The 17,031-nt window shown below is 33.9% G+C and overlaps 1 protein-coding gene across 6 annotated transcripts in view; it reads left to right on the top strand.

Moving 5' to 3' along the window:
- Rbp6 (RNA-binding protein 6) overlaps window positions 1–17,031 on the top strand; it is a 1,483,108-nt gene that overhangs the window by 586,086 nt on the left and 879,991 nt on the right. For all 6 annotated transcript variants that reach the window (XM_074170375.1, XM_074170376.1, XM_074170377.1 and 3 more), the window contains one exon: window positions 10,021–10,102. In XM_074170375.1, coding sequence (XP_074026476.1) covers window positions 10,021–10,102 — 82 coding nt within the window. The remainder of the gene's footprint in view (window positions 1–10,020; window positions 10,103–17,031) is intronic.

Genomic DNA, 17,031 nt, shown 5'->3' with positions numbered 1-17,031 from the left:
AGTTGGTCTAAGGCGCTCTCTTGAGAAAAAGAATGAACGATTTCAGACACCCAACGAATGTTGTCATTAGGATCATTTCGATAAAACTCTATATCGCTATGACCCCATGAAAGAGTTCGAGTGGTATTCGGAATGATGAATCTTTTGTCATCGTGATATGATAACGCGACTTCATTTTTCAATTCAATGTAAATATCATGTAATACGCTTCTGAATGAGTTTATCTTCCTGAATATCATACCTCCTTCTTCGATGATTATTTCATAGTCTTCACATGTGAATTCATTCTTTATAACAGATCGTTTGACGCCTTTGGCCTTCTTCAGTTCACCATCAACAGATTTCACATAATACGCTTTAGCACCTGTACCGTAAAAGCTGATTATTGGATCATTTGGGAATTCATCCTTGAAATTGCCAGAACTGACTTTGTCACTGGGATATTGAATTGGTTTCTCATTATATAATTAGATGTATCGAACTTATTTATATTATTTCTGATAAAATCAAAGAAATTGTCTGTATTCACTTTGAGAATAAGGGGGGCGGTATCAGTGTAGAGTAAGGACGCATCTTCTCCAAACTGTTGTTTGATACATCCATAGAAAAAAACATACATAACTGTTTTGGATACTTCCAGAATGGAAAATCCCAAATACAGTGGTTTATCATAATGAACTTTTACTCTAGCCAATTGAATAGCAACAAAATTTTCAGTAAAAATGGAGCATTTTTAAAATTTGGTCGCGATATGAGACAACTAGCACCTATAGTTCTAACGTATTCCAAAAACACTTTATTGTGAGATTTTCACTAAATTGTTTTACAAAAACGCAACACGTGTTTCGCCATACAATGGCTTCATCTGGCGTGTCTTTCAACTAATTCTACACATTCAATACTAAATATATATATAGTTTATGGAGTACCTGAAATCAAAGTACCTGTAAACGAAGTACCTGAATTTTAAGTAGCTGATATTTTACCTGAGTTTCTAACGAATTGAATTACCTGCACTTATGTTCCATTTTCACATTTCAAAAAATATATTCAGTAACGGAGAGTTATTGAGTTCTAATTGATCATTCAGTAAATTACCCGAATTCCCGAATCTATTGATTTCTAAATATTCTAGATGATTAAGTTTCAAACTCTTCTCTTCTAAATGTAACACCTCGTACTCATGATTGAACTCGTGTCCTTCTGCTAAAAGATGGTTTGCAAATGTGGAATTGGTCTTTCTATTTACAAAACTACTCCTATGTTCTTTAATTCGTTGGAAAAATGTTTTTCCTGTTTGGCCAATATACAGTTTTGGACAAGAGCCACAAGTCAGCTTATATACTCCTGATCTATCCGACACCAAAGTTTTGTCCTTATTGTTTTTAATAAATTTACTTAGGTTATTATTCGTTCTATAAGCTACGTTTACGCCTTCTTTCTTCAAAAAACGGGCAATATTCCTGTTTGGTTCCCCCACATATGTCAATGTCTTATAACTCACGTTATCGCATCTTGAATATGGGTAGACCAGATCCATGGCTTGCTTTTGTCGTTTTTTGGAAAGAATGGAGCTTACAATATCTACCTTATAACCGTTATTAATCGCGATTTGTTTAATCAAATTCAGCTCTTTCTGGAAATCCCTATCAGACAGTGGAATATTCAATAATCTGTGAAGCATACTATTGAATGCAGCAACTTTATGCTGGTACGGGTGTGTGGAGGAATTATGTATGATAATGTCCGTGTACGATGGTTTGTGGAAAATTGCAAACTCATGTTTATTGTTATTTTTCGTAATGGTTAAGTCCAGGTAATTTATTGAATTATTTACCTCCCTCTCAGTGGTGAATTTTATTGACGGGTGGATGGAATTGGCATATTCAATGAACTTGCCTAATTGCCTATCTGTACCAGTAAAACATACTAAGATATCATCTACGTATCTGTACCAGTACAAAAAATTGTTGGCTAACTGATTATTATGGATTTCATACTCTATGTTATCCATGAAAATTTCCGCCAGTAAGGGACTCAAAGGATTCCCCATTATTAGTCCTTCATTGCATGAAAAGAATTCTCCGTCAAACTGGAAATAATTTTGAGACACACAAATGGTGAGTAAATCAACAATCTCCTGTTTTATCAGTGGATTCACATGGTTTTTGTCTAAGAGACACTTCACTAGTCCAATTGTTTCAGTTGGCGGTGGAGTGGAGTTGGACTAGTGGAGTGTCTCTTAGACAAAAACCATGTGAATCCACTGATAAAACAGGAGATTGTTGATTTACTCACCATTTGTGTGTCTCAAAATTATTTCCAGTTTGACGGAGAATTCTTTTCATGCAATGAAGGACTAATAATGGGGAATCCTTTGAGTCCCTTACTGGCGGAAATTTTCATGGATAACATAGAGTATGAAATCCATAATAATCAGTTAGCCAACAATTTTTTGTACTGGTACAGATACGTAGATGATATCTTAGTATGTTTTACTGGTACAGATAGGCAATTAGGCAAGTACATTGAATATGCCAATTCCATCCACCCGTCAATAAAATTCACCACTGAGAGAGAGGTAAATAATTCAATAAATTACCTGGACTTAACCATTACGAAAAATAACAATAAACATGAGTTTGCAATTTTCCACAAACCATCGTACACGGACATTATCATACATAATTCCTCCACACACCCGTACCAGCATAAAGTTGCTGCATTCAATAGTATGCTTCACAGATTATTGAATATTCCACTGTCTGATAGGGATTTCCAGAAAGAGCTGAATTTGATTGAACAAATCGCGATTAATAACGGTTATAAGGTAGATATTGTAAGCTTCATTCTTTCCAAAAAACGACAAAAGCAAGCCATGGATCTGGTCTACCCATATTCAAGATGCGATAACGTGAGTTATAAGACATTGACATATGTGGGGGAACCAAACAGGAATATTGCCCGTTTTTTGAAGAAAGAAGGCGTAAACGTAGCTTATAGAACGAATAATAACCTAAGTAAATTTATTAAAAACAATAGGACAAAACTTTGGTGTCGGATAGATCAGGAGTATATAAGCTGACTTGTGGCTCTTGTCCAAAACTGTATATTGGCCAAACAGGAAGAACATTTTTCCAACGAATTAAAACATAGGAGTAGTTTTGTAAATAGAAAGACCAATTCCACATTTGCAAACCATCTTTTAGCAGAAGGACACGAGTTCAATCATGAGTACGAGGTGTTACATTTAGAAGAGAAGAGTTTGAAACTTAATCATCTAGAATGTTTAGAAATCAATAGATTCAGGAATTCGGGTAATTTACTGAATGATCAATTAGAACTCAATAACTCTCCGTTACTGAATATATTTTTTCAAATGTGAAAATGGAACATAAGTGCAGGTAATTCAATTCGTTAGAAACTCAGGTGAAATATCAGCTACTTAAAATTCAGGTACTTCGTTTACAGGTACTTTGATTTCAGGTACTCCATAAACTATATATATATTTAGTATTGAATGTGTAGAATTAGTTGAAAGACACGCCAGATGAAGCCATTGTATGGCGAAACACGTGTTGCGTTTTTGTAAAACAATTTAGTGAAAATCTCACAATAAAGTGTTTTTGGAATACGTTAGTTATGGATTTTCATCAAGTATCGGCCGATTCCATCATATACCTATAGTTCTTTTTATATTTCCCCAATGTGTAATGTAATTTTATTGTCTACGTTTTCCATTGTTTTTCCATAGACTGCATCATTCATTAGTTTGTAGAAATCTTTTTCAGATTTGTTATTAGACCGATTACGCATTTCAGTATTCAAATCTATATAGGGCTCCTTCCAACATGATTGCTTGAACCTCAATACTCTATGTTTGTTCATCACTATCAAGCCATGATTGACAGCTTGCTGTAAGTTTCTATAGTGAACAATATATTTTATTTTATCGTTTAAATTTTGAATTAACTTGGGAACTTTCGATTTTGCATATGGAGGTATCAAACGTTCAACTGAGAATGGAAAATCGGAATGTTTATCGTGAAGTTTATCGTGAAGATAATGTATATCCACTTCCAATACATATCCATGAGGACTATCAACATCCATATTCATTATATCAAGATTGAGAATTTCATGAGGTGGTAACCATGAAAATTCAGCTGTTGGTAATGATTGTGACATGCTGTGACCATATAGATTTGTTGCATCCAAATATGAAATGAATGAAGATGGTTCATTTGGATTATGATTCGGTAAAAATTTATTGTTTGCTTTATGTTTCCTTTCACTACATTGACTGATTCCACCACGAATACCTTTTTGAAAGAAGTGAACCATATCAATATCAGTTAGTAATTCCAAATCAATATTAGTATATTTCAACATGGCATCCCACGATAATCCGGGTGCAGTGAAGTATTGTGCCGGATTCAATTTATATTTATCAACAGATATATTTCTAAGGTTTCCAAAAATGTCATATAATAGTAACACATCTGACTTTAAATATAAATCGAAGTATTCACCCAAATCCTGACATTCGAACAAATTCCAAACAAGTTGAGCTCTCCTATAATCATTATCTGATATATGTTCACAATTGAGTTTATCATAAAATTGATTTTTGGTTGGAAGTCTTAGATGATTCAGTTTGTCGATGTCATCAACAAAACTATAGGGAAATACACCTTTCTTTCCCATCAAATTGAAATTTTCAATTTGTGGGAAATGTTTGCGCATCTCGATACACTGATAAGATGTTAAATTGGCTCCTAAATTCGCCAAAGAACTAGGCATGAATCTGAAACTATGAATGAATCTCATTTTCAAATAATTCTTCTTCACCCTACTATCTGTATCCGTATAGGAGTGTGTAAAGAGATGTTTTGTGAGAGATATATATTTCTCATCAGTTTGTGGGATGACATCCACTTTATCTTTGTTTTTATACAATTCTTTCATGAATGAGTGACAATCATATCCACTCAGATTGTGAAAATTCATAGGAATGAAATTTGGTAATGTAAAATTCAAATTACATGATGAATGAGCAGCAGGGGATTTTTTTTTCCTGTGAGATGACAATCATCCCTCATTTTAACTTCACCATCATTGAATTGTTTAGAAGAAATTTATTTAGAACAATTTGTGGCAGAAGCAAACTGTTCCTCTTCCTCAGGAGTTTGTGCATTCATAGGAATTGGAAACCTGAGATGATTTTCATAAGTATTTTTCAAATCATCTTCGACTTTGCTGACGAATTTCTGGGCTGCATCCACACCCCTATACGAAACAAATTTTGACAAATCATCATTGTATGAACATTTAATCAAATGAGCAAATTAATAAGGCTCATGTTCGAATGTCTTGATCGAGTACGAGTATTCAGGATTTTGTTTAGTGGTTTGAATCGGCTTAAGTACTGATTCAAAATCGGCATACACTACAAATGGTACCTTCATTTGTTCCTCAAAGTTTTCAAAATTTATTATATTTTCAGGCACCATTTTCCCATATTTATTGACTTTGAAATTGGTTGATGGTGTTGTAGTACTCAAGTGATTACAATCATTCATCTTATGACGTAATAGGAATTGTTCATTAGAAAAATATAATAAACAGCCATCACAAAAATATTTCTTATATTCATGAGCCGATAATTGGCTTGAAACTAATTTAGGAAGATCTTTGATCCAACAATAATGACTATTACCGAAACCATCCTTGATAAGTATCAAATTGACATGTCTCCTAAGTCTTCTCTGAGAATAACGTAATAGTCCAATTATTTCATACATTATTTTACCCTTCTTGAATTTACTTTCTTAACCGTACACATTAACTGAAATATCATTCTTGTCTTCAAATTTCACAATATCCTTCAAATTTACCGGAAAATTCATACCTATTACATCTATGACTGATATGATGAAACTTCTGACGTTCTATCGATTGCAGGATGTAGTGCTGAAGTGATAGCCCATGCAAAACAATGCTGATCTTCATTACGGACATTAACAACGGCCTTCCTACGCTCGATACATTCAGACAGCTTCACATATGAACATCCACTGAGCGGGCAGTATTTATTGATGTTCACTTCCAGAAACATGATTTTTTCACAAGTCCAATCTTAAATACAAACCAAAATTACTGATCCATCCAATTAAAACTTGGTAGAAATGCTTACCTGAATCACGTTCCTGAAATTCTGTAGTTTGAGCAATAATCCCATTTCGAAATCCATCAAATAAGGAATTCAAATCAGTAGATTGATCAACTGTTCTATTCTGAGAGGTAAATGATTTGGTTTCCTTCAGGTCTTGTGTTTGCAGAATATAACTCCCAAATACTTCCATATTCACTTTGATGATTTTGTTAACCCTGATGGCTGATTCCAATAATTCTATAACTTTCTGCCTGATTTCATTAAAGAATAACATGTAATCGGTGGAAACAATGAAACTCTGCACCCTGTATGTAGCAATCCGACGCTTGAAGGCACTCTTTATAATTTGAACACCATCACTCAATTGTACACATGCATTATTCTTATGTTGCAGACTTCTATTGTGAGAATTCACTTGAGTCAATAGAATCATCACATTACAACAATTACATGTGTACATAGGTGTTGCAGCGTCATCTAATCTCACTCGTTTCACTGATGGACCTCCTTGACAACTCTGGAGCTGATGACGACGAAGGTTGTCACTACAAGTAAAAGATTTACCACATTCACAAGAATACATTTTCTATGATATGTTCTCACTAACTCACTCGATGAAAACTGACATAACCAACACTCGCCCGCTTCTTAAATATCACAGTCCACGCCGCCTACGTGTCACCGTCGAGAGTGAGGGTAGAGCCATGCGTTACGTCATAGCCATCGCCACATCGAGGGAGGTAAGGGCACATCGATGAATACGCATTACTCAGCCAAACGCCGTGGAGTGCACATCTAGCTCTCCTACCGTTGAACGGTTGCCGCTGGGGATAGAGCGATGCGTTACGTCACAGTCTTCACTGCATCGAGAGAGGTGAGGGCAGACCGATGAATACGCATTACTCAGCCACACGTCGTGGAGTGAACATCTTGATCTCTTACCGTTGAACGGTTGCTGCTGCTGTGACGTCACACCACTACTAACTTGGTGGCCTCACACCGATGGAGCATTCATTACTTGGAGGATCTTCAAAGTATGCAGACGTATGTTTGTACATAGACAAGCACATGATGAAATCCTGTACCGTGCATTCTCTCTCTCTCTCTCTCTCACACACACACACAAAATCCCATATGAAAAAAAATCCCGAACGATCCATGAACCAGACACTTCAAGGTCACATCGCCTTGACTTCACTAAACAACAACAAATAGCAATCAATACATCATAGTGGTGGGGGGAGACTTAGAACCGCAAAAAAAATTCTGAACGATCCATGCACCGGACACTTCAAGGTCACATCGCCTTGACTTCATTAAACAACAACAAAAAAAATTAATACGTCATAGTGGTGGGGGAGGCTTAGAACCGGCTCAAATCTCCTACTTATACGTATATTTTCACTTTAAATTCAACAAACACTTCAACAAAAACTTCAACTATTATTCGAATGTCTATCACCATACTAGATCGCTTCGCGTACCGCACTGTCACTTCAACTTGACTGTCCCAATGAGCGAGTGGATTGCGCTTATATTTGGCAATCGAAGAGGCTGAAACATTTTCCGAAATTACATCGAAGTCGGTGGAATATTCGTCGGAAATTCCATCGGTTAGGTGCAAACAGCCGCGAAATGTCGGTCGAACTGAGCGTGCTCTCCGCCACGTTACAATTGGTTTATGGCTACCAGTGGCGGCCAGCGTTATTTTCTTTAGGGCATGATTTACAACAATATTATTGCAATTTCTACAATTTGTGTTTTGACAATTAATCTCTCTCATGTCAGATATTTTATGTCAAATAATTCTTCTTCTTCTTCATAATTTTTCAGATTCTTTGTGTGTTTTCATCCGTGACACGTTACATCCTTCACATGTGCTCTTATTTTTCAGTTAATGATTTGGATCAAACAACATATAGAAACAATTCGAGAAGAAAATATTACAACTGATCGCTGCAACTGAACTGTAGCATAGTAATGTCAAATATTGCCTTTTCAGATTTTTATGTACACATTTCCGTACATATGATGAAAATGTGCTATTTTGAGATGTTTCTTCTATTGTCAATCATCGGCATCCAGGAAGGAATAATGAATATAGTCCCGTAAAAAGAATTTTGAAAACATTCAAAGAAACTGGCTCTCTGTTCAATCGTTCAAGAAATCATTTAATTCAATAAGGTACAATTGGGAAGAACAACTCAGTGTTTGTTAGAGCGTTGTTGAAAACGAAAAAACCAATATTGGGAGTATTATTGAAAATACAGTGGTCGGCAGCGAAACTGAAGGAAGAATTTTGTACCAAAATAATTTCCATCTTTATAAATAAGCCAAAGTTCGTATTGGTTACAAGTGGGAGAGAATTGATATCAAAGACGAGGCAACTTTCACATTGAACGGAACACTTAGTTCCCAAAATTGTTGCTGGTGTGCCGTGACCGATATTTATTCAAGACAAAGGTGTGATCTTGTTCATTATATAAACAAACAATTGAAACATATTTTTATAGAAACTTCCAATTCAGGTATGTACAGCTTGAGAGGGCATCGATCTATCAACCGGTAGAAGAGAAAATAAGTCCATAAACTGAAAATCCGAATCCGTTTCAAATTGAAATGAAAAAACTAGATGAACTTAGCAACAACAAAGACGAATTTCTAGAGGTGCAAATCTTTTCTGATAACAATATACTCGTAGGTATATTCTGGGCAAGATATGATATAGAAGTCTTGTATTAACCAAAGTTATGAAATGTGAATCATAATTTATTAGAATCGATAATGCTATTGTTTGAATAATATAGATGAATCTGTATCCGCTTCAAAAGGGTTCTGAATTTGAACAATATAAAAAAACGAAACATTCTTAATAATAATTTATCTGAGGATTTCGGTTCCAAGTATTCACTGATGCATAATTGCACCAGTGAACAGATGTTCTTGAACTATGTATTAACTTATTCTAATCCAAAATTGAAATGATAAAATTTACATGAATTCAGAAATACTGACAGTTTCTACGAGAAAGTATTTCCGGAAAATAAATCCGGAAGTCCTTCTTTCAGATAGTTTTGAGCTAGCTTTGACTGGCTTGCAATCTCATTTATCCTTTCGATGAGTGACATGATCTGTAAGATATTGGCCTGTTAAGTAGATAATGAGCTCATAATATCGTAATGAATATTCTTCTAGATAACGTTATCATGATATCAACTGTCATGTTATCAATTAATGTCTCAATATCATATGAATAGGCCATGCACTAATTAGTGACATGAAACATTATAATAATGCATTTTTGTTGGAAAATAATAAAGAATGTATGATTTTCGATTGGAAAGTACAAATTAATGACCTTGATATCTGTTTTTATTAACACGGCAGTGGCAGTGAATGAATCATTTCCAATACCATCATCAGTCATAAATAATAATTTGAGTATTTACTTCCAGACATGATTATGAGTTGTGTGCGCCTGATTTATTTATTGTTTTATTATTTCTTTCACTTATTTCTTTATGTAGCAATTTGGATGATTTCATGTGAATATTCTTCAGTGCACTGAACTTGATAAAGGGTCAAAAATGTGAATTCGAAAGAAATGTGAAACGATAGACAGCATAAATTTTACGAAATTCAAGGGAAGTTTCATGTTGGTAATTTTTTGGGTTATTTCACTTTGAAGACTTTTTTATTCATGAAATACATCTTGAACCAACTATAAAGGGAACTCATGACAATATGAATAATTTGAAATGAAGATTCGACTGGAATATTAGAAATGTGGAATTAGATTATAAAAATTCAGTTATATGAGTTTTTCAAATTATTTTTTATTTCAGAGAGCTTACGAGAATACTTCAGTAAATACGGGGACATAACAGAAGTAATGGTGATGAAAGATCCAGCAACGAGGCGGTCTAGGTGAGTGAATTCGAAAAAAAAACATCTTTAACAAATTATACTGAACCCATGAAGATCACTTCAACTTGTATAGGACTCAATCGAATTCAATTTGATTCTTGATCCCGCTAAATTCATTTACTTAATACTGTTTGTTCCGTTTATTCACAGTTGAAGGGAACTTTCAAAAAGTTCAGTTCGTTTGTCTTCTCAATGACTTTTTGCACTCTTTTCCCAAATTCTTTGACGTATTCGCCAGTTGATTGATTTGAATGAAAGAAGTTGAAGAAATTATGTCGATTTTTCTGTGCAATTTTTTAAATTTACGTTTTCTGGGCAATAATAAAATGCTGTTGCGGATGAGATATAAATATAGGGCATTATTCAAAGGATCTTTTGTAGGCGAATTCGTCCTAAAACTTTCTAGAAACTATTCCTGTGATACCATTGAAAGCATTATGTGCAAATTCAGTTTTGTACATGAATTATCCGCTCGATATGAGACGTTTTCAGAATTTGGGTGAAAAACAAATGAATGATAATGAAGATCCGATACTTGTTCAAACGAAATTAAAATTGCCTTTCGGGAAGTAATCATCATTTCAGGTTTCGTGCCCAACTGCTTTCAGTTAAAAAAAAATTTAGTACATCCTTGCAGCTACTTCAATTATTATTCAATTTTTCCAACTTAGTGGTGTTATCAGGCGGTTTCAGAAGATTCTTACAAAAATTCTAACCGTTAAATGATTACTAAGAGTATTTCGAACGTATAATTTTCAAAGTTTTGAATACATTTTTGCTTCATTTTTTTCATTGATAAAGAATATAAAGTTGCTCTGTTAACTACTAGTATCTCATTGTACCCAGTCTTATACAGATTTATCCAAAATGTCATAAATATATCAAAATTACAATGACTAACAGCGATTTTTAAAAAATCCACTTTTGAATTGTATCAAGATTCACCAAATAACAATCTTAACTCCTCCCCATCTAATTATCCCGTATGACAATTGAGACTGAACAAATGCAGAATAAAGGGTTTTCAAATGTTTCATGTCTAGGAAGTTTCTGAGATATTGTAATTCTTTTATGTGTAAGTCCCAAAGAAGGTGTCTATGAATTGTTACCCCTAGATATCTAATTGAGTCACTTTCAGTTATATAGTAATTATTGTTGATATTGAGTTGTCCAATATCAGGCAATTTACTGGAGTATGACTTAAATGTTAAGTTTTTCGTTTTATCGAAGTTAATTTTGAGTTTGTTCTGTCGAAACCAACTTTCGATTGCTAGAAAATCTCCTTCTGCACATAACTTGAGTTGTTCCCACGTAGATCCTGTGTATAAAATGGCAGTGTCGTTCGCAAAGCTCAATCCCTTACCTCTTGTATCAAGAAGGAGCAGTTCATTCAAGTAAATTGTCAAAAGAACGGGGCATAACACAGTTCCTTGAGGTATCCCAAAGCTCACAGTCTCCGGGTTACTCATTGTATCACCTATCCTGACCCTCTGTTCACAATCATTCAAATAACATTTGAAGAGTTCATACGCCTTTCCGCGAATACCAATGTTTTTCAGTTTTTCAGAAAGTTTAGGGTGACTCACTTTATCAAAGGCTTTAGAGAGATCGATAAAAATGCACACTGTTGGAATCTTTTTGTCTAAAGAATCGTAAATTTGTGATGTTAGTTTATATATTGCAACTTCTGTCGATCTTTCGTCCGTAAATCCATATTGTTCATCAGCGATCAGTTTATATTTATTTGTAAATTTCATAAGGCGCCTCTTGATACTTTTTTCAATTATTATTACTATATTCGAAATCAGTGTAATTGGTCTGTAATTAGTCATATCTATTTTATTCCCTTTTTTGTACAATGGTTTGATTATTCCCGTTTTGAATACTTTAGGAAAACAACCATTTTCAAAATATTTATTGATGAGAATGGTCAATGGAAATCATTTTCAAACGTATTCTAAAAACACTTTATTGTGTGATTTTCACTAGATAGTTTTACAAAAACGTAACACGTGTTTCGCCATACAATGGCTTCCTTGGGCGCCCGAGGAAGCCATTGTATGGCGAAACACATGTTGCGTTTTTGTAAAACTATCTAGTGAAAACCACACAATGAAGTGTTTTTAGAATACGTTAGTTATGGATTTTCATCAAGTATCGGCCGATTTCATCATATATCATTTTCAAAGTTTCCGAGCGAATTCCGTCATGCCCTGGTGAATTTGTGATTTCAGTTCCGTCATGTACTTCATTTGAATCAGTTTCATAAAGATACAAAGAATTTCCCAACTTTTGTTTTGGAATATTGTAGTTTTTTGGTTCAATAACCCTGTTCGCATATATTTCTACAAGTGAGGCATATTATTTGTTGAATGAGTTACATATATCAGTTACATCATCAGTTACTGTTCCATTTTTGAGTCTTATTTTTGGGATTTGTGTTTCAGGTTTTGATTTATTGCATATTTCATCTACAAATTCTTTGGAATTATTATCATTTTTCTCTATAATTTTTTTTGTGTACTCTTTTTTTGCAATTGTTATTGATTTACACAATTTATTTGTGAGTGTGGAGTATTGTTGTTTCATTTTCTGGATATTTCAACAAGTTTTGATATTTTTCATTTTTTTCGTTTATCATTTGGACTAGTTTGGGGCTAATCCACTTTTTATTTCCCCTTTTTTGTTTCTTGTTCCTAACAGTAACAGTATTTTTTCTATCAGATACTTCAATGTATTGGTGAAGATATGAGCCATTTTTTCTGAGTTTTCTGATTCATAGACAGCATTCCATGTTATGCTATAATTCAAGTCGGTTTTAAGTTTTTCACAGTTGATATATTTTCTGTTATTCACATTATTTTGGCATCTCTTTCTTCCTAAATCAAGATAAACACCGACTGCATAATGGTCCGTATACTTATTTTGAAAATATATCATAGTGAGTTCACTTCCTTTCTTATTTTTATAAAAATATGGTCCAAACGTGTTCCAACACTAGGTCGTGGAATTTCATCAATATATGAGATAAAGTCTTCGGTACTGAGGATATTATTATATTCTTCAACAATTTTCCAATCTGATAATACAAATCATCTAGAGGAACAATTCGTTCAATACGTGAAAAATCTGATAATAGGTTGAGGTTTATATCTCCAATAATCATTTGTATGTCTGCACTGATTGAAAGCTGAAGATACTCAGCTAAGTCTAAGTTGAATTTTTTTGGGCCAGGTACTTGTGGCTCTGTATATGGCGCTTAATGCAATTTAATGTGGTAAATTTTCGTTATCTGGACACCCGGCGATTTTGAAAAAATTTTTGACTGTACTTACGTATTTTGATGCGTAGATTACGAATCCGAAAGAAAAAAGCGGCGCTCTCCATTATTTAAAAAGTTAGGGCCCTTCAAAGTTCAGGAAAGGGCATAACGAAAATTTACCTTTAATGTTTTTCCATCGAGACAATTACTCGTAAAATTTTGATGTCACCAATATTTTTAATATTATCTGTGCAATCAAGTTCTTCTTTAGCTTATACTATAACTCTATTCTTGTTGAGATTGCCTTTATTATAAAATCATTTACTATATACGTTTCAGGTAAAATAATGATGTACAATTTTTCACTGAAGTTACTCAAGAATATCAATAGTTCATCTTTATTTTTAATAACACTACGGATATTCAAATGGATACAGTTGAGTCTATTTTTTTCTTTGAATTTGAATTAATTCACATTTTCAATAATTTGTGCAATTATCGAATCATTTTTGTATCCTTTTATATAAGGATCCATAATGTATATAAATTATATGATATTACAGTATACTTATTACTACCCGACTAATTCACAACACAACAAAAAAATATTTTTTGAATGTTTCCTACACTAAATTAGTCAATTTCTACTAATTTTTGGGTGATAAAGACGAAAATAACAATGAAAAATTTTTATTAGCTCTGGTTTTTGAGATACACAGTACTTAATCTTAAAGAGTAGTTATACTATACGTGAAAAGTGAAAGTACATAAAACAATATTGTTATGTTTCTTTTAGAATATTTTAAGTACAAAATTAATAAAAAAAACATTATTCTTAGTGTTTTCACAAATAAAAGAAGTTTGTACCACCAAATTTCAATTAAGTCCATCCGATTCATTGTAAGATCGCTGTCGTTTAGCTTGTCTTTTATAAAACACTTCTGGAGCATCCCTACACACAGACCAGCAGTAGTCTGCAAGCATTGCTTCATTCCAACGGCCCTGATATCTCTGTTCCATTAAGGCAATGTCTTGATGGAATCTTTCTCCATGTTCGTCACTCACAGCTCCACAGTTTTGTGGGAAGAAATTAAGATGAGAGTGAAGAAAATGAATTTTTAAGGACATGTTACATCCAAGTTGGTGGTAAGCTTAAAGAAGCTCTTTAACCAATGCTGTGAAGTTATCATCTCTTTTGTTACCTAAAAACCCATGTACAACCCCCTCAAAGGCTTCCCAGGCTCTTTTTTCATTTCCTGTTAAAATCATGTCAAAAGCAGGATCATTTACGATTTCACGGATTTGAGGCCCAATAAAGATGCCTTCCTTGACTTTAGCATCACTCAACCTGGGAAACTTTGCTCTCAAGTACTTAAAAGCTTGTCCTTTCTGGTCCATGGCCTTCACAAAGTTTTTCATTAGTCCCAACTTAATATGTAATGGGGGAAGGAGAACATCCTTAGGATCTACAAGAGGCTCGTAAACTACATTTTTCTCATTAGGGTTTAGGTCTCGTGTAGGCCAGTTCATTTTTTTATAGTGAGATTTTCTATCCCGACTGTCCCACAGACACAAAAAACAACAGTCCTTGGTGAACCCTAATTGCATTCCTAGGAGTATAGCAAAGACTTTCAGATCACCACAGATGTGCCACTTGTGTTGTTCATATTTGATTGATTGGAGAAGTGTTTTCATATTTATATACGTTTCCTTCATGTGAACTGCATGACCTATAGGAATAGAGGGTAGCTGATTTCCATTATGCAGAAGTACAGCTTTTAAGCTTAGTTTTGAAGAGTCTATAAACAGTCTCCATTCAGATGGAGTGTGATCCAAATTCAAGCAGTCCATCAAACCATTAACATCAGAACAAACTACGAGGTTTTCTTTTTTCTCAAAAAAAGGAAGCAAATCTTTTTCACGCTGTCTGTACTGAGATATTTTCACATCATGTTTTAGAAGATTCCACCGTTGTAGTCTTGACCCTAACAGCTCAGCCTTTTCCTTAGACAAGCGAAGATCTCTTATAAGGTCACTCAACTCTGCTTGACTAATTCTGTGCGGATCACTAGACCTATCGCTTACCTCAAAATCAGGGTCATAGGATGTAGAAGGATGGGTTGCTCCTTCTAAACTTCTCTTCTCTTCATCACCTTCCTCTAAAATTTCATAGTTATGGGGTGGAGAAGGGACTGGCAAATTGTCTGAGTGTGGTACAGGCCGAAGAGCAGATGGGAGATTAGGGTATTTAACCGTTCCTTTTTTATTCATAGATAAACCTTGCTTAATGGGAGGAGTTGAGCAGAAATAACAGTCGTCTGTATGATTGGTAGGCTCACGCCAAACCATAGGTACTGCAAAAGCCATTGCCCGGTTTTTATTTTTCAGCCACTCTCGCAATATGACGGAACAAGAATTACAACATATATGAGGAGCCCATGATTTATCTTGGTCCCCAACTTTCACACCAAAATAATGTTCATAGGCTGTCTTAACGATAGGTGTCATTTTACGTTTCTGAGCCTTAAATGTTATTTCACCACATATATAGCAAAAGCTATCGACAGAATTCACACACTTTCGTGGCATTTCAGATCAGCACTTAAATTAATTAAAAATCAACTTCACACGATAATTTCAATAGCAACCACGTGCGTACAATTGACAAACTCACATAGGTTATGTTTTCTACTTAAGAACAGCTGATGAGAGGGGTGTTATGTAAACAAACATGTGTACCAACTGTTGGTGATGAAATATTTCATTTGTTGAAAACTCAATATACATATATATAATATAATGATACTATATCTTGAAAACAAGAGCTAATATATAATTTTTATGGTTTTCGGTTTTAACACGTGCAAATACATTAAAATCATCTAATTTCAACCCCGAAACAAAAACTTTGTTGTGTTGTGTTATCACTAAAGTATCTGTTGACATCCACAAAACATTTTTACACTCTAAGTAATCTTGTAAATTTAATGTTTCTATTGTTTCAGAATCAAAATCAAGGATTTCGATTCTGAAACTATATTTGGATATTTTAGATATAGTAGGAAAGTTGAATACACCTAACACGAGTCTATAATTTTTGTTCTTTAGGCATTAGTTGTATAACGTGAAATATAGAAATATATAATATAAAAGATACAAATGTTTTCGATGTATTTGAAAGAACGTGTTCTTGGTTTGGTCAATTCATTTTGTTTTGGTGCTAGCGTTTTATTAACTGAGGATTTTGGGGTACTTGGAGGTCTTTTCAACGGCCTTTCTAATGTAGTGGACGGATTTTTTATTACAGGTGTTAATGGAATGAAAAATAATATTATAATTTTCACTGTTTTTTAAACTTATATTGACTGAAAATTTCAAATTCATAAGGAAGACGATTATAACGAATAATCCAGGTTAGGTCCAGGCTATTTTTTGAGATTTCATTAAACGGAATCGTTCTGTTCGAACTGAATTGGCATTCCGTGTGTTATAGTTATGTATATCAGATGATTTTTTGTGAATTTCAACTAATATGTATAATGTGTGTAATGGCATTATCTTAAATTTTATTCAAAAATGTTGGCAATGTTCTCTATAATTAGAGTGATTGATGATTCGTATAACTCTTTTTGAATTTTAAAAATATTTGCAGCTCCTATTGAATTCC

Source organism: Leptinotarsa decemlineata, unplaced genomic scaffold (assembly GCF_025532065.1).
Source record: "Leptinotarsa decemlineata unplaced genomic scaffold, Ldec_3_MD MMD2_P_RNA_scaffold_9, whole genome shotgun sequence".
Classification (NCBI taxonomy): Eukaryota; Metazoa; Arthropoda; class Insecta; order Coleoptera; family Chrysomelidae; genus Leptinotarsa; species Leptinotarsa decemlineata.
The sequence above is the reverse complement of the archived record's forward strand: the minus strand, read 5'-3'. Positions and strand labels throughout refer to the sequence as shown.